The sequence below is a fragment of the Caretta caretta genome, chromosome 10, assembly GCF_965140235.1.
Source record: "Caretta caretta isolate rCarCar2 chromosome 10, rCarCar1.hap1, whole genome shotgun sequence".
NCBI lineage: Eukaryota > Metazoa > Chordata > Testudines > Cheloniidae > Caretta > Caretta caretta.
Window position 1 is genome coordinate 30,045,546 of NC_134215.1, and position 27,679 is coordinate 30,073,224.

At 39.5% G+C, this 27,679-nt stretch overlaps 1 protein-coding gene across 1 annotated transcript; it reads right to left on the reverse strand.

Moving 5' to 3' along the window:
• Window positions 1-1,642: 1,642 nt before the first annotated feature.
• ALG1 (ALG1 chitobiosyldiphosphodolichol beta-mannosyltransferase) lies at window positions 1,643-27,679 on the reverse strand. The gene is made up of 13 exons (XM_048866387.2): window positions 27,339-27,679; window positions 26,351-26,428; window positions 25,651-25,754; window positions 24,053-24,201; window positions 22,526-22,615; window positions 16,798-16,908; window positions 9,945-10,066; window positions 9,080-9,118; window positions 7,356-7,415; window positions 6,467-6,577; window positions 4,534-4,648; window positions 2,375-2,450; window positions 1,643-1,880 (listed from the first exon to the last, which is right to left on the reverse strand). Exons 1-13 carry the CDS (start codon window positions 27,559-27,561, stop codon window positions 1,749-1,751), a joined length of 1,410 nt encoding a protein of 469 aa, XP_048722344.2. The 5' UTR covers window positions 27,562-27,679; the 3' UTR covers window positions 1,643-1,748.

Sequence of the window (27,679 nt, forward strand, 5' to 3'; positions counted from 1 at the left end):
ACAGTTCCTCAGATATGTCACCTAAAAACAATGGCTCAGGTTTGGGAATCTCCCTCATATCCTCAGCTGTGAAGACTGATGCAAAGAATTCATTTAGTTTCTCCTCAGTGGCCTTACTGTCCTTGAGTGCGCCTTTAGCATCTCAATTGTCCAGTGGCCCCACTGGTTGTTTAGCAGGCTTCCTGCTTCTGATGTACTTAAAAAAAAATTTGCTATTACTTTTTGAGTCTTTGGCTAGCTGTTCCTCAAATTCTTTTTTGACCTTCCTAATTATACTTTTACATTTAATTTGCCAGAGTTATTTCTGTTTTTCTCATTAGAATTTAAATTCCACTTTTTCAAGGATGCCTTTTTGCCTTTCACTGCTTCTTTTACTTTGTTGTTTAGCCATGGTGGCACTTTTTTTTGTTCTCTTACTATGTTTTTTAATTTGGGGTATACATTCAAGTTGGTGTTTTTAAAAAGTTTCCATGCATCTTGCAGGGATTTCACTTTTGGCACTGTGCCTTTTAATTTGTTTAACTAACTTCATTTTTGTGTAGATATTTCTGAAATTAAATGCTACAGTGTTGGGCTGCTGTGGTGTTTTCCCTGCCACACGGATGTTAAATTTTATTGTATCATGGTCACTATTACCAAGCGGTCCAGCTATATTCACCAGCTCCTGTCTCTACTTAGAACTAAATCAAGAATTCCCTCTCCTCTTGTGGGTTCTAGGACTAGCTGCTCCAAGAAGCAGTAATTTAAGGTGTCAAGAAACTTTATCTCTGCATCCTGTCCTGAGATGACATGTACCCAGTCAATATGGGGATAGCTGAAATCCCCCATTATTATTATTACTGAGTTTTTTATTTGAATGGTTTCTCTAATCTCCCTGAGCATTTCACAGTCACTATCACAATCCTGGTCAGGTGGTTGCTAATATATCCCTACTGTTATATTCTTATTATTAGAGCATGGAATTACTATCCATAGTACCAAAGAATTTCTATTTGGTTCATTTAAGATTTTTACTTCATTTGATTCTACGCTCTCTTTCACAAATAGTGCCACTCCCCAACCAGCATGACCTGTTCTGTCCTTCTGATATATTTTGTACTGTGGTATTACTGTGTCCCATTGACTATCCTCATTCCACCATGTTTCTGTGATGCCTATTATATCAATATCCTCATTTAAAACGAGGCACTCTAGTTCACCCATCTTATTATTTAGACTTCTAGCATTGGTATATAAGCACTTTAAAAACTTGTCATTTTTTAGCTGTCTGCTATTATATGATGTAATTGAATGAGAATTTTTCTCATCAGATTCTACCTGTATTTTATCATTTTCCATCCTCTCCTCCTTACTAGGACATAGAGAATCTCCATTAACAGAGCCTCCCCTAAGGGATGTCACTATCCAAACCATTCATTCCAAACGCTAGAGGTAGATTAATGGTCTGAAGAGATTGTGAAATTTAAGTTCCTTCATGCAGGGACCATGTCCTTCCTCTATCTTTACATAATGCAAAGTATAAGTTCAGCTGCAAACAAATCTCAAACCATACCAAATTATTCATCCAACTGGTTCAAATCACAGATCAAAGTGTGTGTTGCAAAGGTTGTTTCAGGATGGAGAGATTTAAAAAACACCTGTCTAAGACCAAATATAAAGGTTTTATTCACCATTTCCATCATGTATAACCAAACTTGGGAATGTGAAAATCATAAGTGCAAATTCTTTTGTCCATTTTTTGAAAACCATTAATTGTTCCTAAACACAGGAAGCACAGTCTGTTCCCAGCTCTCATCCCAACGCAGCTGCTTGGATGCCCGAAGATTTCTTCTGAACATATAAAGTTTACTTTCAGCTGTAGGAAATTCTAATAAGAGCATCTGCAAGATTAAAGAAATAACAAAGAAGTAGTTAAATATCACACTTCAAGCTTCTCCTGCCCCTCCCAACTTCAATTTGATTGTTAAAAGAGAAGCAGTAAAGTGGACTCTTCCCTCTAGAGCTCTAAGTATTGCAAGATAATAAAATATTTAAAATGTGCTTTCTTGCTTTAAATTCATACACAAACAGATGTGGCCAATAAAATCCATAACTATAGGCGGGAATTTAGTCTTACAATGTATATTTTAAAGTTAAATCCACAAAGTACAATTATTAATACTCAATACTATTCAATGTTGACTAACAATATATAAAAATAAGTAAATAAACAAATAAAAAGCATCACTGCCCAAAAGTAAACAGTGAGAGAAGACAGAGGGAGAAAAACATGACAACCGGATCTATAATCTACTAACTCCAAATGTGCAAAAACAGTACCTTTCCATTAATCATAAAGAAAAAGGAAACAAAAAGGACTTGAGCCTCTCTTTACCTTCAGCTGTTCTGCAAGTTCATTCGAGTCCCTAAATATCAAGCCGTTTTCATCATGTTTCACAAGTTCATGTAAACTATGAACAAAACCAGTGAAGAAAATGTAAGAACAACATAAAAGGCTTCTCCACTTAAATACCTGCAGAGATTGTTTATGTACCGTAGCCCTATCAAATACTCTAGGGACAGTCTCTCCAGAGGTTCCAGCTTTCTCCTAATTGGTCTCCCTCTATTCAACTCAAATCAGCCCAGTCCATCAACTTAACCTAAAATGAGTCAACCAGCCCTTAAACTCCAGGGCTTGCAGTCTTCTCTTGTCAGTTTCTTAGAGGCAGCATGGCATGGGGCTGTTGCCGCTCCACTATCTCAGGCCTTTCTGCCTCCCTATCTCTCTGTGCTCCTTCCATTATAGCTGGGCTTGTTTTCCTTATTGGTCCCAGCTGCGGGTACATGCCCCTATGAAGGTGGTTCTGGCAGCTGTGCTGGGGTGTGGTCAGTCTGGTTGCCTGTGAGCAGGGAAGACTCTCCTCTCTCTTCTACCTATGCTCAATATGGGGTTTGTAAGCCCTACTACAAGCCCCACATTGTTAAGATCCTGGATCTCTTAACATAAATTCCATTCCTTGCACTGGGGTACAAGCTGCAAATGATTGAAACAAATTAGTCCTCCTTCCCTAGGCATAAGCCTGTCCAGAACTGCTGCTGTACAAAGTGTATTAGCAAACTGTACTGAGAAATTCCTCTTAGGAAGGAATAAAAAGGGTACAGTGGCAACATGTTATTTCGTTTGCCAGCACAGAATAATGTAGAAGTTTGTGCAGCATGCTTTGTTAGCCTGTTGTAACTGAAGCCATTCATTTCCATAATGACGTGTCTTCAGTACTCTATTGTGATGTAACCCTTCTGAAACACAGGTCTTTCACAGTCATGGAGTCTAAATGAATCCAAGGGAAGCTAAGACAGAATAATATACATCTTCTTTCATCCCCTTCACATATAAGAGGTTCAATTATACTTTCTGAGTCTCCCTTACATTGCACTGGACACACACATTTACCAACATGTAGCTTACATACTAGAGTGTAATTTACAGTAAGGGTCGTTTACTTTAATTTGCATCCTCTATTAGCTGATTTACATTCTAACCCCTCTGTTCCATCCCTATAGCATACAAATTACACCATCTTGGACTTCTTTAGACTAAGTCAGTCAAATTTGCAGGTGATGTGTAAAACTGTGCAAAATTACACATTGAAACTTGATACCTGGGTGAGAGTCTAAGTTATACATTACACACCGAGATGGTTGGAAAAATGGATAAGTTACAGCAGATTTGATTCTCCTCTGAATTGGCCCAGGAAGCAGGATAGATTAAATAGCAGCAGTCTGTAACATAGTGCAGCAATTTTCTTCAACATTTTTTTTTGTTTTGTTTTTTTTGTTTTTTGGTTTTTTTTAAGTGGAACTCTAAAATTTGAAATGTGCATTTTTCACCTGAAGATACCATGATCATACTGAAAGCTAGTGTATTTTACAGGCTTATTAAAAGATCACAGACAAAAAGAAAAGAGTCTTCATTATATATTACAGTCATGAACAAAGCTATCACACAGTATTCTATGCTGCTGTCACCACCAACGCTATAGCACAAGACAAAGTATCTTTACATTACGAAAGTCATATTTCTCCCAAAGGATTACAAGTACTTTATAAACTGTAGATACAGTAACCACTTCATCCATCACTAAGGTTTAGACAATCCCAAAGTGCAATGAAGCATCTCTCAAACAGTATATAGAAACAAATCCAGTAGTTTAGAACAGGATATGAAGAAGAGTATAATTTCCAATTGGGATTGCAGGTGGTTGTTTTTAAAGCAATCTGGCTAGGACACTGCAGTTAATGCCCTAACTTTTGCATGCGTGTGCGCACACACACAAAAGAAGCGTTAATTTTTAAATGACCTCTAGAAGTCATAAATCAGTTTTCATAATTTTATTTACCTTTAGCAAACTAAAGCAAACATATTACTGTGTTGTAACTAGGAATCAATTCAATATCAGCAGAAATTATCATATGATTTTGTAGCAAACTACATATTTGTTTAAAAAAAATCTATTTGAGTTATTTTAAGCTATGTCAAAGTAAGCAAGCTCTTACCACTGGAAATGTACTGCACATACAGGTAAACAACAGCCAAACATATCCACCACCTTCATAGGCAGATCTAAGCCACTAGATGATTTGTGGAGGCAGACACCCAAATCTGCTGAGCCTACAAATTATAAAAGAAACAAAACTGACTTTTTAAAAAGTATATTTTGAAAGTGATTAACTCTAAAGATTATTTTTGAAACATATAATTTTGTAAACATTAACAATTTTTGATGTAACTTGATGTCTTTGGTGCCATTAAAACAAAGCTACTTGGAACATGATTTAGGTCAGAATTTAGGAACTCAGTGAGTAAAAGCCACATAATTTTTTATTTTTCAGAGCAGCTGAGATTTAGAAACATAAGTAACTGATATTAAAATAAGGGAAGAAGAGAAATTAAAAAACTAACAGACATTATACACATAATCTACCCCCATCTATTTGAAATGGTAAATAATTAAATCAATCCTGCCACAATGCAGGGGACAGGCTAGATGACCCACTAAAGAACTCTGCCAATCCAAATGCCTTTACAATACATGGATAATTTACAGAATCCAAGTTTACAGATATGAATACTCATTACTTAGAAATCACCACAGATATACAAGCCAAATAAATTGACAGTGAGGGGTTGAAATTAGGCAGAACTTGTATTTTACCAGTATTTTATCCATACATAGCTTTTATTGAGCTTCATTTATCTAAAATGCTAAGGGAGTATGAACATTCTATTTCCTAATCTCCTCAGCTACCTTCAACAGCTCAGCTAGAAACTCTCCAATGTTATTTACTGAACAGAATTTGAGAATACATTGAATAGAGACAACCCACTATGTTTTAGCCTACCTAGAAGAACAGAAGGCGGCAAACAGAGGCTTTTTAAATACAGATATATTGGCAAACCTTCAAGATGGAATTCTACACCTAATTACCAGAATAGGAGGGGAAACTGCAGTTTCAAAAATTAAACAATTTCTCAGGCATAACAAAAGGCACAAGCTACAGTTATATACTTTGTTCTTAACAAGCAATTTAATTTTACTGTGGTATTCATATATCTAGCGCCCAAAATCAGGGTTGGCCATTTCCCGGGAAAAACTAGTTTAGGACAGGGCACTGGTAAATACCAACGTAAACCAAGTTTAAACGGTGAAAGCGGGACGAATAATTGCATCAGGATCCAGCAAGTTCAGCAAATACAGAATTAATCTTTTCAAACTTTGGATACATCCATTCAAAGCCGAGGAATAGGCTTGGCCTACCCACTACATCGAAGTTGGTCTTCGGCTACAGGATGTTGCATGGCCAAGTGGACCTGGACCGTTGGTCTGCAACACTGCATGCTTCTGATTGCTTAATGCTTTAAGTCTACAAGTCTGCATTGTTGTTTTCATATAATCAAATGTTTTCAACTTTTGTTTATATAATATTGAAAACTGAAATGAGTCATAACATGTATAACTTCCTTCAGAAAATATCAAACCAAAATGTAGACATGTCGATGTTCAGTACTGTATTATTACATATATTAATATTATGCCCATTTCAGTTTTACCTTGTATTTGTACAACCCTACATTAATCTACAAATCTACTGCTTTACATAACCACAATTGGAATATGTAACTAAAAATAAGTATAAAGTGGCATCATTAACTAAACAGTTTTAAACACAGACATAGATTACCCAAATTGCTTAATGCAGGTTCCCATCTTTCTTGAAATCATTTCAATATAAAATGCCTTAAACTGGGACTAACTCGTTTTTCCTGAGGCGCTAAAAACCATGATTTTACCTGGTAAAAACCATCTCTGATAAATACCACGCCATCCCTACCCAAAATTATCAATAGCTATCCATAGCCTTTGCTTAAGCCTCACACATTGTTCTTGAGTCTTTAAAGCTTTTTCAGCAACTGTAATCCATTATTTACCAAGTAGAACAGGGTAATCCTCTGCTTCTAGCCACGGTGTACAGATCTGGATGTGTTTAAAGTGCATTTTGTCTATCAGTCTGTTGTAGTGCTTTTTTAGAGGCCCTTTACCTTTTAAAAGGAAAACAAACAAACAATATATATTAGTGTTTTTGCTGTGAGCACCCAAAGTGGGTTTTTTTCTGCACATTAAAGTCTAGGGATATAGAGCAAACCTCATTTGTCTTCCTAGATTGTAAAGTATTAGAAGAAGGGGCTGCATCATTCATCAGTGTTCATATAGGGCCTAGCATGGTGATAGTGAATCCGACTGGGTCTTCTGAGGGCAGCCATGAGATAAAATGCTGTATCGTAGATACACCATTATCAGATGCAAATCAACTGAAAGCTGGCACCCTCCAGCAGCACAGTGCCCTTTTATCATCATGCTAAGTTATTAGTTTAGTACAAGGAGGAAAGAATACCATTTGTTGAACCATCTATACCATTTTGCAAAAACCTCAAATTCAACGGTTGGTCTCCTTCCCAAGTACTAGCCAAATTCCTCCCTACTTAGCAATAGGCTAAATACCATTTAAACCACATTTTAAGTTGTTTTACCAGCATTTCTTCACTATTCAAATTCTGAAAATACATCCAAAGGAATTACAGAGTACAATAAAATGGCTAGATTCGTATACTGTGGCGTATATTTTATTTTAAAATGCCTAACATGCCACCATTGGTTTGCTTTTTCTCCAACCACTGATCTGGTAAATTAGTGCCAAACAAATATTTTTTGAAAGACACACAAAAATCAATGTAAGAGTCAATATAATGGGATGATAAAAATTAATCCTCCAGCATCAGCACCGAAAGGGAACAGAAAATTACCATGTAAAAGTGGTACCTGTTATCACACATACTAAAGAAGGAAGCTTGATTCCATCACTGACATACTCTTCATAATCTGCAGAACAGATAAAGTTATTTTGTGTATATCTAGATACACACCCCCTCATTTAAGAATAATTTTGATGTACAAATGAGAACTCTATTTCAAGTAAATAATTAAAAAAACACTTCAGGCAAACTAGCAAATGTGGAAATTCACATTGGGAACCTTGATCCTAATTTGGGCCTCTTGTAACAGCCATAATGCAAAGTAATAATTCTTCACAAGGAATCACCTAGCCCTCTCTGAAACATGCCTGATACTTAAAGGAAACTGTCTGGAAGGTGTAGGTGTTTGCCACCCACAACACTGCTGAGCCAAATTCTGCTCTCCTCCCCCCACCCCATACAGATAATCCCACTGATTTCAAAGAAGGAACAAGACTTTTCATTTTACAAAAATAATTTAAAACTGATATTTAAAATTTTTTTAAATATATATGTTAACATATTTCCTTTTTTATACTATATAAATAAATTATATGGACATCATGCTTTTAAATGTACAGTTCATAAAATCTGCAGAAACCCAACATTACTCTGTGACCACTACGAGCTGTTTCTTGTTGTTAGGTTCAAGAACACAGACACAGATTACCCAAATTGCTTAATGCAGGTTCCCATCTTTCTTGAAATCATTTCAATAGGTATTTGAAAGTGTGTGTGTGCACGCACGCACGCACATGTTGTATAACAGGGTGGTTTGCCTCATGAGCTGGAGACCTTGGATCTAAGCCAACACGGTTTACAGGATGAGCCCCACCTGAGCCAAAGTACCCCCAAATCAATGGCTCATCAGGCTGATGTGGTTAAGGTATGTCAGTTTCACAGCCAAGGGTACACAAGGGAGTGATATGTCCAACCGCCTTTGACAGCCCTAACCTGGTGGAACAGGTACCCATTTTGCATCTGGGTGAACAAGAGATGGCCTTTCAGTGGGAGATCAAGTGCAATTTGAACCCATAAACTTGAACTTCAGATCTTTAGTCAAGCAACTTAACCACTCACCCATTGAATCTTACATCAGGTAGTTCCCAATAAAGGACAGCAGTGACTGCACTGAAGGGGAGGTACTCAGGGAGAACAGAGACTGCTAGGTTTGGGCAGACTCCAGCAGAGTCCTGGGATTTGGGACTAAGACTCCAGCCAGAAAGGGTTAGGAATAGCCTGCTAAGGCAGGAGAGACCCTGGGCAAGCTAGGGAAAGGGCACAAAAGCTCTCCCGGCAAGGAGACCTGGGAGTAGAAAGGAAACATTTGGTTAGGGGACTTCGATTTGGGACTTTGAATGATTTTCTATGAATAAACCCAGACCTGTCTGTGTAAGGAACCTAAGAGAGAGAAATTATTCACAAGGCATTGCAAAGGCACCCCTGGCCACAAGAGGGAGCTCAGCAAGCGGCCACACCACATGATGAGTACAAAGTAAAGCTGTAACCCACTTTATCAAGTGGTTAGAAATTTATTTCCTTGTGACAAAGGTTTTAATTGTATCATGCATGTCACTATGATCTTAAGCTTTTTTTCACTCCCACACTGAGAAACTACTCTGGTCCTTAAATGCATTTGAATTTTCATTTGCACATGAAGGCACTGTTCTTTGAAGAAGCTCTTAGAGACTGTTGAGAATACATCCATAAGACGACTCTTTAAATAGCCAAAGAAAACTCCTTGATACTTACCTTCTAAAGCTTTTAAAAGAATAGAAAAATCTTCATCCTCTGAAAAAGAAAGGTTTATTAGTGACACTCGTAGCATTTTTAGCTGTAATGCCTTATTCTTTTGAAAAGACAGTAATCATGACTTTCCTCATCTTCACTGAAGTGACTAAATATACAATGTGCTTTTACCATGATAGGTACTATAAATGTAAAACTACTAAACAAAAGCCTATAACTCTCATATTATTCCTACTTGCTGCGTTTAATGGAAACTTTTCCGACAATTACACAAATACTAAAGCCAATCAGCATCTCAGAAGCATGACGTTTCACTGTCAATTTTATTAGACATTATTGCCAATTAATTTTAATTCAGGAAGATGCACACTTCCATTCTCAATTACAATACAGCAGATTTTGTTCCAGCTTTAGACTTTTTCACAAACAAAATAATTATCTTAGTGCATAAATATATGTAATAAATGTACCAGGAAATGAAAGACAAAACATTGTAACTTATTAGAACCATTCTAGAGCACCATGCAAGCATATTAAATGTACTTCTAATGTTAGACGAGGGTAGGACTTGTTTCTCTAATCATTCATGGAGCTCAACATTTACCTTATAACTCCATAATTAAACTAAAAATTTCAACGGATTAGGGTCCTCATATGTAGACACTGAGATAGTCCATACAGCTGATCTGCAAATTCTTCCTGTTAATCAAAGAAATGTATACAACTTTGTTTTTGCTGGCTGTAATGTCCTGTATCAGATCAAAGTTTATGTGTGGGGGAGGGAGGTACAGCTCTAATTTTTATCAACTGTTTAATGTAAAGATATTATAAAAGAATATGAACAATAAACACCAATTTGATTCAAGACCTGTCCAGCTGGTGCTGCTGATGAGAAGAGCTGGTCTTTCTTTGACTTGTGTCACATTTCCATTTCTGATGTCTAGTTCTGTAAATGCAGACTTCTCAACAACTGGATGTATGGAGTCTGTTCTGTGTAAACAGGATTTAAAGAATGTAATTATTAATTCCAAGATATACTATGTAAGGATGTGCATGGATATAATCAAACACTGTACCAAATGGTATGAATTTCACAACATTCTGGTTCCAAATTTGTCATTCAGCACCTCTGGGGGCTCATTCATTTTGCTGGTGAGCATCCAGGTATCATGATCATGCGACTCAGATGATTCTTTTCCTAGCTATCACGAATATCCTAACAATACAACTTCCGAAGGTGTTCCCTTGGCAATCTGTGGAGAGTGTTTAGCATGCCTTCCAATTCACCAGCCTGTACTTGTTTTACCTTGAAGATGATGGCCTATCGTGCATGGAGTCAATTCATTCTGCACTAAGGATTTTAACAAAGAAGCTGGACTGACTGTCCTGAGGATTTTTTAAGCCATTTCTCATGGTACAGTCGTCGTCTGCCATGATATTTATTATATGCAGTGTAGCTGTAGCCATGTCAGTCCCTGGATATTGGAGAGACAAGGTGGTGAGGTAATATCTTTTATTGGACCAAATTCTGTAGGTGAGAGAGACAAGCTTTCGAGCCAAACAGAGCTCTTCTTCAGGAGTATCTTTATAGCTGAAAAGCTTCCCTCTCTCACCTGCATAACATAAGAATGGCCATACTGGGTTAGACCAAAGGTCTATTTAGCCCAGTATCCTGTCTTCCAACAGTGGCCAATGCCAGGTGCCCCAGAGGGAATAAACAGAACAAGTAATCATTAAGTGATCAAACCCGTCGCCCATTCCCACCTTCTGGCAAAGAGAGGCTTGTGACACCATCCCTGTCCATCTTGGCTAATAGCCATTGATGGACCTATCCTCCATGAACTTATCTAGTTCTTTTTTGAACTCTGTAATAGTCTTGGCCTTCACAACATCCTCTGGCGAGGAGTTCCACAGGTCGACTGTGTGTTGTGTGAAAAAATACTTCCTTTTGTTGGTTTTAAACCTGCTGCCTATTAATTTCATTGGGTGACCCCTAGTTCTTGTGTTATGAGGAGGAGTAAATAAACACTTCCTTATTTACTTTTTCCACACCAATCATGATTTTATAGATCTCTATCATATGCCCTCTTAGTTGTCTCTTTTCCAGGCTGAAAAGTCACAGTCTTATTAACCACTGCTCATACAGAAGCCGTTCCATACCCTTAATCATTTTTGTCACCCTTTTCTGAATTTTCTGAACCTTTTCCACTTCCAATATATCTTTTCTGAGATGGGGCGACCACATCTGCATGCAGTATTCATGGATTTATATAGAGGCAATATAATATTTTCTGTCTTATTATCTATCCCTTTCTTAATGATTCCCAACATTCTGTTCGTTTTGACTGCCGCTGCACACTGAGTGGATGTTTTCAGAGAACTATCCACAATGACTCCAAGGTCTCTTTCTTGAGTGGTAACACCTAATTTAGACCTCATCATTTTGTATGTATGGTTGGGATTATGTTTTCCAATGTGCATTACTTTGCATTTATCAACATTGAATTTCATCTGCCATTTTGTTGCCCAGTTACCCAGTTTTGAGAGATCCTTTTGTAGCTCTTCGCAGTCTGCCTGGGACTTAACTATCTTGAGCAATTTTATATCATCTACAAATTTTGACACCTCACTGTTTACCCCTTTTTCCACATCATTTATGAATATATTGAAAAGGACTGGGCCCAGTACAGACCCCTGGGGGACACCACTATTTACCTCTCTCCATTCTGAAAACTGACCATTTAATTCCTACCCTTTGTTTCTTACCTTTTAACCAGTTATAGAAGTTGGTCCAATAAAAGATATTATCTCATACATCTTACCTCTATGATATTTACTATGGCAGACGTTCCACGAACTGTTGAAGAAATCTTTTTAATATTAGTTCAGGATTTTGAAAAATCTGAGATTTATATGAAGGAGGTCCCTCTTTATGAGGCACATGATATTTAGCTCACTGGGAATTTGACAATTGCCAAATTTCTCTCTTTTGATTTTCTAGTAAGGGATGCTTCAGCAACTATGTCTGTGAGCTTTTTACACCAAGACTCACATTAGCCTCAGTCTACCTTCCCCATATCTATTTAGGGGCCCTATATCAAAGTTCATACTTCAAGCCACAGAGGCTCATGTGTATTCACCAGATGAGTGAAACCTAAGTAAGCGAACAGATCTCGCTCCCTGAAAGCAACTATGAAACAGAAGAGACATTTTTGCCCACAGATGGACGAATACAGAAGATCAGGTGTTCCTGAATTTTCATACCATCTCCAAGAAAGACGGTATTGTTACAAGGATTAGTACTGCATGTGAGGGATAAACCTCCAAATTGATGCAAAATAATTTTATTATAATAAGCTATACGTTTATTTAATGTTACTATAAACCTGCCTTTGCTGAATTTTGTGAGATATTTCCAATTATTTTTGTACACATGGTGCTTGGAGAATAATAGCTCATATGCTTATGGTTTTGGTTGCATATTTTAGTAAATGAAATATTCAGGCTAATTAAAGAAATTCCTGGGAACTTCTTGCTTTCTTACAATAATGGACAGATACAAAAAGCTTCAAGGAGAATACTGCTTCTGTGTGCTTATCACCTCCAGGTGCAATTTCAGATCCTTGAAAATTGCATGACAATTTTTATTATGCTTTAATACTTTATATAATTTTTATTGTGTGTGATGCTAGAAAGATCTGAGTATTTGTTGTGATTTTTGTCTTGCATAGTATGTTTGGTAGGAGTTTTCAATTGCAACTTATGGGTGAATCTACTGTAGACTGCAATCTTGGGAACCACTTGGTTAAAAAGACAAACTTAGAACAACGCTTCCTCAGCTCTCGTCCCTTAAAGCCCCTACTCTACTTGCGCTATATTGATGACATCTTCATCATCTGGACCCATGGAAAAGAAGCCCTTGAGGAATTCCACCATGATTTCAACAATTTCCATCCCACCACCAACCTCAGCCTGGTCCAGTCCACACAAGAGATCCACTTCCTGGACACTACAGTGCTAATAAACAATGGTCACATAAACACCACCCTATACCGGAAACCTACTGACCGCTATTCCTACCTGCATGCCTCCAGCTTTCACCCTGACCACACCACACGATCCATCGTCTACAGCCAAGCTCTGCGATACAACCGCATTTGCTCCAACCCCTCAGACAGAGACAAACACCTACAAGATCTCTGTCAAGCTTTCTTACAACTACAATACCCACCTGCAGAAGTAAAGAAACAGATTGATAGAGCCAGAAGAGTTCCCAGAAGTTACCTACTACAGGACAGGCCTAACAAAGAAAATAACAGAACGCCACTAGCGGTCACCTTCAGCCCCCAACTAAAACCCCTCCAACGCATTATTAAGGATCTACAACCTATCCTAAAGGATGACCCAACACTCTCACAAGTCTTGGGAGACAGGCCAGTCCTTGCCTACAGACAGCCCCGCAACCTGAAGCAAATACTCACCAACAACCACATACCACACAACAGAACCACTAACCCAGGAACTTATCCTTGCAACAAAGCCCGTTGCCAATTGTGCCCACATATCTATTCAGGGGACACCATCACAGGGCCTAATCACATCAGCCACACTATCAGAGGCTCGTTCACCTGCACATCCACCAATGTGATATATGCCATCATGTGCCAGCAATGCCCCTCTGCCATGTACATTGGTCAAACTGGACAGTCTCTACGTAAAAGAATAAATGGACACAAATCAGATGTCAAGAATTATAACATTCATAAACCAGTCGGAGAACACTTCAATCTCTCTGGTCACGCAATCACAGACATGAAGGTCGCTATCTTAAAACAAAAAAACTTCAAATCCAGACTCCAGCGAGAAACTGCTGAATTGGAATTCATTTGCAAATTGGATACTATTAATTTAGGCTTAAACAGAAACTGGGAGTGGCTAAGTCATTATGCAAGGTAGCCTGTTTCCTCTTGTTTTTTCCTACCCCCCCCCCCAGATGTTCTGGTTTAACTTGGATTTAAACTTGGAGAGTGGTCAGTTTGGATGAGCTATTACCAGCAGGAGAGTGAGTTTGTGTGTGTATGGGGGTGGGGGGGATGTGAGAAAACCTGGATTTGTGCAGGAAATAGCCCGACTTGATTATGTAAAGAGTTGTCACTTTGGATGGGCTAGCACCAGCAGGAGAGTGAATTTGTGTGGGGGGGTGGAGGGTGAGAAAACCTGGATTTGTGCTGGAAATGGCCCACCTGATGATCACTTTAGATAAGCTATTACCAGCAGGACAGTGGGGTGGGAGGAGGTATTGTTTCATATTCTCTGTGTATATATAAAGTCTGCTGCAGTTTCCACGGTATGCATCCGATGAAGTGAGCTGTAGCTCACGAAAGCTCATGCTCAAATAAATTGGTTAGTCTCTAAGGTGCCACAAGTACTCCTTTTCTTTTTCCAAAAGGAGTGTCTTCTCAAGGAGCAGAACACCCACCCTCTCCTCTTACCATCTATGAAGATATTCTTTGTCTACGATTTCACGGAGACATGTAGCACCTGCTTTATCCAGGCCACAAAAGCTAAGCCAAGAGCCTCTCTAACTCTTACTTCTCCTTCTTCCTTCTGAGGAAAAACCGCAGTTTTAAACCCACACTAAGGATTCCAGAAATATTCCTATTGAAAATTTCTTCTTCTATAAGCACTCTAGAGCTTCATTCATTTAACACTAAAGAAAACGTGTATAGTTCAGAAATGTTTTAATTACTTCTAACCTGGTGTTTCCACTAAAGGTGAACACCTTTGTTTGTTAGATGCCATAAGTTCCTTTTGCGGTGTTTATTCACTAATATTTTGTACCTAGATGCATCTAATGTACTAGCTTTCTGATGCCATTGTTATGTGAATAGTGATGTTTTATGTACTAACATGGAATCAAATGACATTGCTCTAACTGGTTACTAATGTAACATACAAGAAGCCACTTGAATATAAGGTATCTATACTAATTGGGAAATTAGTTAACTTCCTTAACAAATCAAAGACAAGAAACACATCTCCAAGGATTCTTAAGAAGAAACAATGCTTTGAGAACTATTTGAGTCTAAATACTCTAAAAATCACTTAAGTTTAAGACGACTATTTTAAAAGTAAAAGGCTTATGTAGAAAGGAGGAGTGTTTAGACTCATCTGAAATAGAAATTCATCTCTTATTAAACCCTGATAGAATTACAGAGATCTCAGAAGATTAACTAAAAAGAAAGAATTAAGACTCCACCTTTAGAGACACCCTGAAAATTCCCCACCACAAACACAAAACAATAGGATCACGAAGTTGAAGATTTACAATGCTGTTGCATATGTATTAGCAGACTGCATATTCAGGAGCTGAAGATGTTACCAATGTCATCCCATGAAGGTGCTGAGCCAATGAAAGTGTGATAACAGCTAATATTTGGATCCTGCCACTCCCCTGAAAGAGGTGTATCTTCTACCTTCAGTGGGACTATGGAAGGACAAGAGTATACATCTTTCTGAACTGAGATACCAATTTGGCACATTCATCTCAGTCTGTTTAAGCAGCAAATAGCAGCAATAAGGAAAAGAAGCCATAATGCAACATCAAGAAGTAACCTTGCAGTCTAGCATTGTTTCCGCAACATGATGACATCACCAAGACTTCAGCATCACTGGTGAGATAATGTTTGCAAAAGCACTGCCAAAGGATTAGATTTAAATTTTTCTTATATTATTTCCATGTGCTATTATAATTTAAGGTATTAACACTAGATTGTTCAGATGGTATATTCCTGGGGAGGAGACATTGGATAACCTTGACAAAGAAAGAAATAGTGGGATTTATTTTGAAATTCAGATTCCTAATATTCATTAGTTTGCCTATCTTAAGACCAGTCCTTGCAGTGAGTTGATGGGTTTATACAAACACTGCCTTCTCATCTGAGAAAATGTTGAATAGCTTCTTTACATAAATGAGTTAATTATTTTCTTCCTTTTCATAGGACTCAGTTAAGATCATTTACCTCTGCCCATTTATAAACTGTTTAGGTTATCCATAATAAACCAAACAGGATTCATCAACCCTTAAATGAAATTCCTTTGCCAATCTATAAATTGTTTTAGTTACCAATGTACACTAAGACAGGACTACTGATTTTGGAAAACAATACACTTCGGTCTCAAATTATGTAGAGAAGAGTGCCCCCAACAGGTAGGACTAATCCTCCAGAGTATAATCTCTGATGAAAGCTCTCCACAGAGAGATGTACAGAAGACACACTGACTGAAGTAACCATTATTTACTGCTTGCTTGTGTTTTGTTTTCCTTTTTCTTCTAATATTCAAAACTAAATTGCGAGTATCTTGCTTGTTTTTAATTGTGGTGTGCTCTAAGGCATGCTAAGACTCTCATGTGACTAAAATAGTAGGGGATCACATCTCTGGATTTGCATTAAGAAAAACAATTATTTAGATTTGGCCTATCAGTTTTTGTTTCTCTGGACTATAGATGTTTAGTAACTTTGGGGATAAAATGATTTGGTATTTGACACCTTAAAAAACACCCCATTTCCACTCCACATGCATTTGGGAATCACATGAGCTGCAGTCAGTTAACAGAGAAGGGGAGTCACAAGCAAGAAGTATATACTCAGTTTCTAAACTAAGTGTGCTGGCCTTAGTTCAGTTAATAAAGACTAACTGCATCTGTTACTTATACATACCCTCTTTTAAATGGAGCACAGTCTTTGGCAAGTTTCATGAACAATTTATGCTGGAGTTCTAATGGTGTTTCCTTAAAAAAAGCAGCTGGCTTGTCATAGAGGGTTATTGCTCTGTAGTGAAACAAATTCATTAGTCAAATAAAAAAATATATAAAAGGCAATTAAAAGCATCAATAAACCAAAATAATTAATTATCTGATTCTGAAAACTCTCTATATTTTAAAAGGTTTTTTGGAATAGAAGAGCTATAATGTTGGACACTTCTGCCACCCTAAGGATGTACAAGAGAGCACAACAGTGCCCCAAAGCTGTAAACAGTTAAGCAGCTCCATAGTCTTGACTTCAATCTGACCACTCATCACATGCATAAAGTTAAATACATGCCCGTATCTGCAGGATTGGGGCCTTGCTCTATCAAGAAGGAAAAAGATCTATTCAATGTTTTAATGCTTTTCAATGCGTACTTTTTTTTAAAAGTCCCATTTAACTCTTGGGGGCATTCTGTGCCAAAAAATTCAAAATTCTGCACCAAAAAAATTCAAAATTCTGCATATTTTATTTGTCAAAATAATGCAATATAGTCACACCAGTTTCAATTGTTTTGGTAATTTATTTAAACTACAACACAGAAAAAAGTCACAATAACTATTCAGCATTTCCTAAACACATGAAATTTAAGTTACAAATACTTGGTAACTAATACCCTGCATGCCAGTTATAATCCTGGATTTTCATTTAAATTACCATATATACTCGATCATAAGCCGGTTTGTTTATAAGCTGACCCCCCCAAGATGGATACGTAAAAATGGAAAATGTTTATGACCCATTCATAAGCCGACCCTATAATTCAGGGGTCAGCAAACTGGCTCCCGGGCCATCAGGATAAGCTGCTGGTGGGCCGAGATGGTTTACCTCGAGCGTCCATAGGCACGGAGGTAAACCTAAGTAAACAAAGTGTCCTGGCGTGCCAGCTGCTTCCCCTTATGGGCCAGGACAGCAACTGGTGGGGAAATTTTTTTGGGGGGGAGAAGCTGGGGGTCAGGGGAGCAACCCCTGTGACCACCCCCCACACGCTCCCCATCCCATCCCTTCCCACCTTATCTGGGGAGGCCCAGGGGAGGATGTCTCTGGCCTGGCCGGAGCTGCTCCAGCAGGCTGGGTAGCACGGCCGCAGCCTGCTCTGGCAAGCCAGACGGGGCAGCACGGCCACAGCATGCTGCAGCGGGCCGGGCAGCGCGGCCACAGCCTGCTCTGGTGGGCAGGGCCGAGCGGCAGAGCTGCAGCTGCTTTGGAGGCTGGGGGGAGAGCAGCGAAACCAGAAACAGAGAAACTCTTCCCTTCTGGCTCTGCTGCCTGTGCTGCCTCTCCTTGCTCCCTCTGTTGGGGGGAGGAGCTGTGTCCCACCCTCCCTCTCTATGCCTGCTCATAAGCCGACCCCCTTCTCTGCTGCTTTCCTTTTTTAATAAAAAAAAATTTGGCTTATGAACGAGTATATACAGTACATTACAGAACACCAAACAGCAAAAAAAAAAAATAAAAAAGTAGAATATAGAATCATAGAATATCAGGGCTGGAAGGGACCCCAGAAGGTCATCTAGTCCAACCCCCTGCTCGAAGCAGGACCAATTCCCAGTTAAATCATCCCAGCCAGGGCTTTGTCAAGCCTGACCTTAAAAACCTCTAAGGAAGGAGATTCTACCACCTCCCTAGGTAACGCATTCCAGTGTTTCACCACCCTCTTAGTGAAAAAGTTTTTCCTAATATCCAATCTAAACCTCCCCCACTGCAACTTGAAAATATCATTTTAAATTGCTCAGACTTCCACTCATGAAAGTCATACAGTTTTGACTGTATTTTCCACTGCATGCATCCGATGAAGTGAACTGTAGCTCACGAAAGCTTATGCTCAAATCAATTTGTTAGTCTCTAAGGTGCCACAAGAACTCCTTTTCTTTTTGCAGATACAGATTAACACGGCCGCTACTCTGAAACCTGTCACAGTTTTGCTAATCATTGTCCTGCACCTGGCTGGGTACTTTGGGAAGTGCTTAGTTCTGATTCTCCTGACATTTTATTGACTGCTTGGTAAATGTTTTTATTTGCCCTCAAAAGCTTTTTTTAATGGGTAAGTAAAATAAATCCTGAGCTGTAATCTAAACCCATTGTGCCACTTTGGCACAGGAAAAGAGTGAGAAAGCACACAGACCTTCCTAGCTGAGGATTCCCTTCCTGTCATTTAATAATTTTATTAAGATGATGTTGAAGTAAAAAGAAAACAGTACAGAGTTTAAGCATAGAAGTTTCTGGTTATCAGGGAATAAGGTACAGATTATCAAGAGGTGTAAAATTTGGTTTAGGAACGGGCGGCGTAAGGAATACATAATCTGCAATCTCCACGACTGGGGTAAAACTTTAACGGGTCAAAGTACAGACATTGACATATGGGGGTATGTTGTTCATGGCTATGTTCAGGTGTGGAATATACTGAGTGGATACAATGACGAGGATGGATTTACCCTCATTTGGTGGGATTTAATGTTCCATGAGTTTATGGTTCCAGTTCATATGCTAAGACTTCTTTACATCACTCTGGCAATGTAGGGGCCTTAAAACTTTCACAGGTTTTAATGCTCCTGGGAGAACGGACTGAGAATGGGAACAGTTAACGAACAATAGGAACAATAAGCACTGTGCTACATTTCTGCCTCAGAGAAGGAGATCAATTAACCATCAACAGCAACTTTAACAACTTTTACTACACAGTCAGGGTGCTACATTTGTACGCAGAGAATGAGATAAATTAACTCAGGCAGGCTGCTTCATTTGTGCCTCTAGCCCAGGGGTTCTCACAACATAATTTTGGTAGCCTCAGAGTGCAGCCACCAACTTTTGCTGGTGGCCGCTCTGAGGAGTTTTCCTAAAATACTTAATTAACTTTAGGAAAAACAAATAAATATGCGCACACATACATGTCCATATCATTTTAATTTTTTTATGTGGGGGTTTTTTTGCGGACTCAATAACAACAATAATGTACAGTTGTCTCTATTCTTTACTGGACCTAAACAGAACAGAAACAAAAATAAGCTGCTTTGCATGCCCAGCCCCCCTCCCAGCCTCTGAGGCTGCTCCAGGCACACTAGAACAGACCTGCTGCCTGGGCTTCCGGGGAAGAGCCACGTGTCCCTCAGCAGATTTTTTTTTTTACTTTTTTCTGCATGGGAGCACAGAAAAATGCAGGCCATATGAATTCTGTGCTCCTGCATGGGCACAGAATCCCCCCAGGAGTACTATGTGCTTATCCAGGGAGCTCTCACACATGCTGTAGCAGAGACAAACCTTAGCTTCTTCATCATACAAAAACAATTTCTAAGCAGGAAGTACAGTATATCATTTAAGAAATCTCAGGGAGTGTTACATTCCAAAAGTATTTATAGCTGTGGGATGCTCTGTATTTTGTCACATCAAGGGCTGCCCTGACAAGTGACTGGGAGATGGAAGATCAATCCTAGTTTGCACAGAACAGATTGAGCCTCCCTCATTTTGGGTAGGGTGTGACCATCGTGAGGCCTCAGTAAGCCAACTTAGCTCTTGATTCAGATGCAAAGGCACTCCTCAGGACAGAATGTCCAAGTGCTGAAACCTCCCCAGGCTGCCCTCCTCTGCATTAAAAATATGAGCTGCTTTTGTGCAAAGCCATAAGGCTGCATTTGCCCTTCTGGCTCGTGCCCTCTCAAGATCTAGAAGACTGAACTACACCAATTAAAAATATTACAAATTTGGCAAGACTCCTGCTTATTCACATGGCATAAGGTAGAGCTAGGTTTGGCATAGTGGAGTGAATCCTACAAATAGGGACTCATCCATAATGCATACATGACACACATAATACAGCCATATAAACTGCAGTATAATTGTCTTTATTTTTTAACTTGCCTCATAACTGTGACCAAGAATCTAAGCTTTAATTTTGAAAAATTCCCCAGCCCTTATGATCACAAAAGAAAAACTTTCAAAATGTGAAATAATGGTAAATTGATGCAGTAATGTCTCCCTGGGCCGCAGTCTAAAACAATGACGCCACAATGTACTGATATTAAGGCTTACTGAAGTTGGGAATTCCAATTTCCTCCAATGCTCAAATTTCAATACAAGATTCGTCCTTCACTACCACCATTGCCAAAACACTCAAGCACCTCATGCTCGCTTCCGTACCTATGTGCGCGCCAAAAGCCCCAGCTATCCCCCCTCTAACTGTCACTAACATTTAATTCAAATGGCCTCTCAGACTTTCTTTGAGGGGGAATTATAGAGGAGGGATAAATATTCACTTTTATTTAAGTTTTGTGGAACTACTGAGAGGTTTTACAAAGTAAACAACAAAAGGGTAAGAAATGTTTGGGGACATGTACGTCTACCAACCCTGTATTTCTTGGCCTCCTAGTACCAGAAGCACTGGGGTGGACCAGTAACAATACTTTCATGATAAATATGCTTTTCTAAGTATTAGTTCTGAGTCAGAAAGAAGCTTCTTGGATACTTGATGTCATGTTATTGACTTGAACTGGGACCATATGGAACATGGTTGCAACCAAGGTCCTGTAGTGGTACCAAATCTTATATAAAGGGGGTAAAATAAGGTGTCTCAGACAAGGTTATGGTTTGCTGGTTATGTGTGTATCATTTTTGTAGTTAAAGTTATGAATATTGGCTCTTATATTGTCTGTATTTCAAACTTATGCTATGCTTCTGGGCGACACCCCAGACAAGTTGGTGTCAGCTCTGCCCAGCCTGCCTGATGGCCCATTAAGGACCATCAGCTATACAACTGACCCATTGAGAGAAGGCAAACATGCCTTGCGACTCAGCAAGGTATGCAGGGACATGCCTAAGGGACAGAACTCTGAGGTTTTTCCATGCCATGTAATGGACAGCTTGTCTTTGAAACAACGAAAGAAAGACCACATGGCAAGAGAATATAAAAAGCTGCTGCAGCTCCTCCATCGTGTCTTCAATCCTGCTTCATATCTCTGGAGGAACTTTGCTACACTGAAGCTTTGAACCAAGGATTGAAAGACCCATCCCAGCTGTGGATGTCCTCCAGAGACTTGATTTGAACCTGCAGTTTATTCTATCACTGCTGCAAGCCTGAACCAAGAACTTTGCCATTACTGTATGTAATTGATTCCATTTAACCAATTCTAGCTCTCATCTATATCTTTTCCTTTTATGAATAAACCTTTAGATTTTAGATTCTAAAGGATTGTCAACAGCGTGATTTGTGGGTAAGATCTGATTTGTATATTGACCTGGGTCTGCGGCTGGGTCCTTTGGGATCGAGAGAACCTTTTTTCTTTTACTGGGGTATTGGTTTTCATAACCATTTGTCCCCATTACGAGTGGCACTGGTGGGGATACTGGGGTGTCTAAGGGAATTGCTTGTGTGACTTGTGGTTAGCCAGTGGGGTAAGTCTTCTCTGTTTGGCTGGTTTGGTTTGCCTTGGTGTGCACAGAAACCCCAGCCTTGGGCTGTAACTGCCATGCTTTAAGCAATTTGTCTTCAATTGGCACTCTCAGTTGGGTCCCACCAGAACCAACATCTTTACACCTGATTATACAGTAAGACTTCTATGAATCTAAAATCATTAGGGCTAGCTAGCTAGCTATATATCCTCATCTAAGTGAAAATCTGTATACAATCGTTTGTGTAAGGCTTTTGACTTACTTGATGTTACAATTCATCTGTAGATCTTCTTTCATTGCATTAGTCACACAAAAGTTGTAGTCAGATAGACGTCCAAAAAGCTTTTCATACCTGACAAATTAAACTTCAGTTATAAACCAAACACCATTCCCAACTAATGAGATTGTAACACTGAATACCAATTTCTCTAATCTTTATAGAGATTCTCTAATACCAATGTCTAATCTTTGGAATGAACATTAACATGATTAAACAATTTTGCCTAAAATTATCAGGAGCTGTATCTCACAGAATTCATTTCTCACTTGCCTCTTAACAGGTAAATTATGTCTTTGTTGATATTGCTCCATTAAAGAGCCCTGTATGTAGAGCCAACATTCAAGATACAGTAGAGTACATGCTGTCCCCTTTGAGGCCCAGAGAAACCAAAGGCCTGAACTAAATTCAACAAAAGAGACCTACTATCATAACCTTGAAAGACGAGTTACTGCGCAAATCAGCAATACAGAACAAGCAAATCAGAAAGCAATTATAATATAAAGTGTTTAACATAACCTAGTCAAAACAAACAAGGCAAGAAGCAGAATATATTCAAATTTGAAGATATGTAACATAAGGAATTAATACAGCCATATACACCATCATATTATGACTCCAACCCACCTAAAGAGACCCAGATTACTATTGACTTTATTTATGTGCAACTCATGCATCTCAGAAGCATGACTGCAGCTCAGAGTCAGTGGAAGACACTCAGGTTCAGAAATAATTAGGCCTCTTAAGGCTTGTCTACACTTAAAATGCTACAGCAGCGCAGTGCACTGAAGTAGTGCTTCAGTGCAGATACTATCTGTGCTGATGAGAAGGATTCTCCCATCGGCGTAGGTAATCCACCTCCCAGAGAGGTGATAGCTCGACAAACAGAAGAATTCTTCCATCAACCTAGTGCTGTCTACACAGGCACATAGGTCAGCTTATCCACACCACTCAGGGGCATGGATTTTTCACACCCGAGACTGACAGTTAAATCAACCTAATTTTCTAGTATAGACCAGGCCTAAGTCACCAGGCTTTTTACAGTTCTGTGTGTACACTTCACATACGAACACTGGTATATGCGTGTACACTCACAATATTTAGCTGTTACTGGAGGACATTCCTCAAAAAGGTATAACCATTTTAACCTTTTGTGAAAATTCCTATAGGATGCAAAAGGAATAACAGGAATAGGAATGGCTCTAAAATTTAACAGAGAACAATATCGTTTTCTATAGCTTTCTGGAACCATTTTACAGAATGGTATAACAAGGATAGAATTTTCTATTAGGTTGGGTAGCAAGGTCCAAAAACCCACAGAAAAGGCATTTCCTATTTAATTCTATAGGACACCTCCAAAAGTAAAGTACGTCAATTTTGAACCTAAAAATAAAGTGCCTCTTTAAGGAAACATCTCTTTGTCAATGGTCTCCTAACCACTGCCTTCCACCTTTTTGCATGCAGTAAACACTATACAATTTGTGAGAGGAAAATAAAGACTTCTATACAAACCACTCTGCAATTTGTACTATAGGGTGACTTTTTCCATGGATCAGACTCATCATACTATAACCATAGTTGTGCCAATCAATGATCAGTTTGCTTCTTCGTACAAGGCAAACCATCCAGGTAACAGCTATACTAGGCAGGCCTGGAGGATTCTGTTTAATAAATAAAACAAACAAAAATAGCACCCAATTATGACCAAACAACAAACTGCTTATTAGCTGCCAGAAAAGGAAAGGATTGGACTGACACTGGTTTAAACAATCTCTAGATCTCCGGCTCAAATACGGCCCCTGAGTTACAACTTTTGGTCACAGGAATCAGGCAACTACTCAGTAATATATGTAAAAAGAGGTTTCAGAGTAACAGCCGTGTTAGTCTGTATTCGCAAAAAGAAAAGGAGTACTTGTGGCACCTTAGAGACTAACCAATTTATTTGAGCATGAGCTTTCGTGAGCTACAGCTCACTTCATCGGATGCATGAAGTGAGCTGTAGCTCACGAAAGCTCATGCTCAAATAAATTGGTTAGTCTCTAAGGTGCCACAAGTACTCCTTTTCTTTTTATGTAAAATGAGTAGGATAATCTCAGTCCCTCGTGGTCCTACATCTAATCACAACAACTACCACCAAAACTAGCTCTAAATGTCAGCAGAGACACCCAGAATCATTGTTATGGAAACAGAGCTACTTTCTCACTCCTAGATATGGTACCTCCAAGTGAAGATCGAGGCACATTGTTGGGGGAAGAGGAGCACTATGAAGTTCATACTGCTGTTCACTCAAGTCATATTTGTTCTGTGGATAAAAGCTTTCACCCCTCCATGATCTCAATTTGGCATCTGCAGCCAACACTAATTCCACTTAGAAAACTGATTTCAAAAGGACTATTAACATGAGTAAAGTATTTATCTAAATGTTTGCAGGACTGAGGCCTTAACTATTAATGTGAGTTAAAATTCATTTACTTTAAATGTGTGTATGTAAATATTTGACTGGAATAACTCAACATTTGTAGGTTTCAGAATAGCAGCCGTGTTAGTCTGTATTCGCAAAAAGAAAAGGAGTACTTGTGGCACCTTAGAGACTAACCAATTTATTTGAGCATAAGCTTTTGTGAGCTACAGCTCACTTCATCGGATTAATCAAAGAAGTATGAATTGTTATTTTTACAAGAGAACACAGAATTTGCAATTTACACTGGTAGACAAATTGTGGTGTTGTTCTGATTAGATTATTTAACAGGTAATTTTGAACTCTGTATTTGACTGCTTAAGTCACAATCTGTGCTTTCTGCATTAGAATGAATTTCAAATTCTACCCTCAAGTATGCAATTGAAATTTGCTTTTTGTAGAGACTCAAGCATCTGTGCTAAATTCAGTTCGCTAGTGTTTGTGCCAATAAAGTCTGAATGCTCAAAAATTAATGAAAAAAGTGAACACAAAGGTTGCAAATACATGAAACAAAATTCACATTTGCACAAATTTGTTTCGACTATTCCTTCCGCACTAGTAGTTTTATCAGTCACTATGTTTTCTGATGTTGCTGGGAAAATGTACTGCAGTGTGATACAATAAACACATAGCTATATATCTACATATATACCTGAAGAAGAATATAAGATGGCCGATCTATCTTCAGCATTGTATAGAACAGTTGTATTGCCTGTGCAATAACTTTTGTAATATACTGGAAAATCTTAGGACCAACTGTAAAATGACAGAAATCTGTGTCAAAATTTCACATAGCACACCCTAAATATGAAATTCATTTAGAATCAACATATATAAGGAACAATTTTTTTTTTTAAGTGATGGCATTCTTTAAAAATTAACACATTACTTCATGGTCTTTGTTTTAGAAAAAAGATAAATTCATAGTGCATGTAAGTAGATATACGCAGCATAAACATGTAATTCCAACCACTTGCTCAGAAGTAGGCCAATTTACGTTAAAGGCATTGCCCAAGTTTTCATGCGAGTGCTCATATTGTTAAACACGATGAAAGTGTATATAGCTTCCATGTAGGATAAACTAATATGCTAATTTTGAGCCAGGTTCAGAACTCTGGTACAAAGAGTGCCAACCGTTTTTTTTTTTTTTTTAAAGAACTCTTGTATGAAAGTGCAAATTTTCCCTCCCTCTTTAAAAGCAGCAATGATACCCACTATACTCTGGAAGCTAAACTCAGACCCTAAGAATTGGTTTTCACTGAACAATAATGATAAATATCTTCAGAACAGAAATAGAATTTGAAATATTGATAACGTGTACAACTAAAAATCATCTAACTCATGGGACTTACCTTGCAATACTTTAAGTTCTGAAATAGATACAATGTGTATCTTTTCATTGCACAAAATATCACTGTGTGGCTTTGTGCCTGGAAGAAAAAGAAACTGTTCTACAGCCAGATGTTTATTGAACACACATACAAGAGTGTTACTATAACAGGCCATATTATTAAACTTGTAAAGCAAGAGCAAATTTAGAAAAAACTCCATTTTAATATGAAACACATCCCTACAATTACTGACCCAGTTCAAAGTAGAGAACATCTAGAATACTGAGATGAGCATACGCAGCAGGCGGTACTTTGTTCCGAGTGAAGGAACCAGTGATCAGCTCTCATACTGGGACCAATAATCACCCCGCCGAGGGAACACTTGGATCACAGGGATGCAGCACGCTTAGAGGTGTCAGTGTAAGCATCTGAAAAGTGCTTACGTTTGTAATATAAGGCTGGCCACTGCCACTCTGGTAGGCTGCCCCCAGGTTGGGGCAGGGGCATGAATCTTAGTATGGAACAAGGCTAATCGGGGACTGGTGGCTGCTGTTCAGTGGCTTGATATTAAACATGTGGGCATCTACACTGGTCCCCACTGGACCCAGCTTAGAGGTGGGCTCCAAACCCCTGGGCATGGGTCAATGTGGCTCCTGGGACTGAAGGTGTCCCTGGGTGTTTCACTGAGGAAACCCAGAAGAATGACACCATAGCCATGCCTGGGGCGAGTGGCGGGACCAGAAGAGGTGCGTGGGGGGAGTGGATCAGGTCTCACACTGTGATGAGCCCCCACAGGGTGACCCCATACCTGGAGTAGGGGGGACAAGCTGGGGCTGGCGGGGAGCTGGGCCGGGGCGGTCTCACTCACTGAGGAAGCCCAGCAGGGTGACGCCGTGCCCCAGGACAGGACAGGACCTGGTCCGAAGGGGGCGGGGAGGCAGGACCAGACCGGTACAGAAAGCCCAGCAGGGTGACCCAGGGGCAGCTGGGCCGGAGCGGTCTCACTCACTGAGGAAGCCCAGCAGGGTGACGCCGTGTCCGCGCCGGGCCAGGGCCAGCGCGTGGTACTGCATGCGAGGGCTGCGGCCCAGGTCGCCCAGCACCGCCACGCACACCCGCCCTCGGGCCCCCTCGGGCCCGGCCGGCCGCCTCCGCAACCACAGCAGCGCCGCGCACAGCGCCAGCCCCGCCACCGCCAGCAGCAGCAGCAGGAGCATCGCGGGGGCCGCCATGTTGTGACGCTGACGTGGGGGGGGAGGGGAGGCGGCACGGAGAGGAAGGGCCGCTCAGCGCGCGCAGAGAACTTAGAGCGTATTCACAAGGGCCGCCATCTTGGCATCAGAGCGAGGC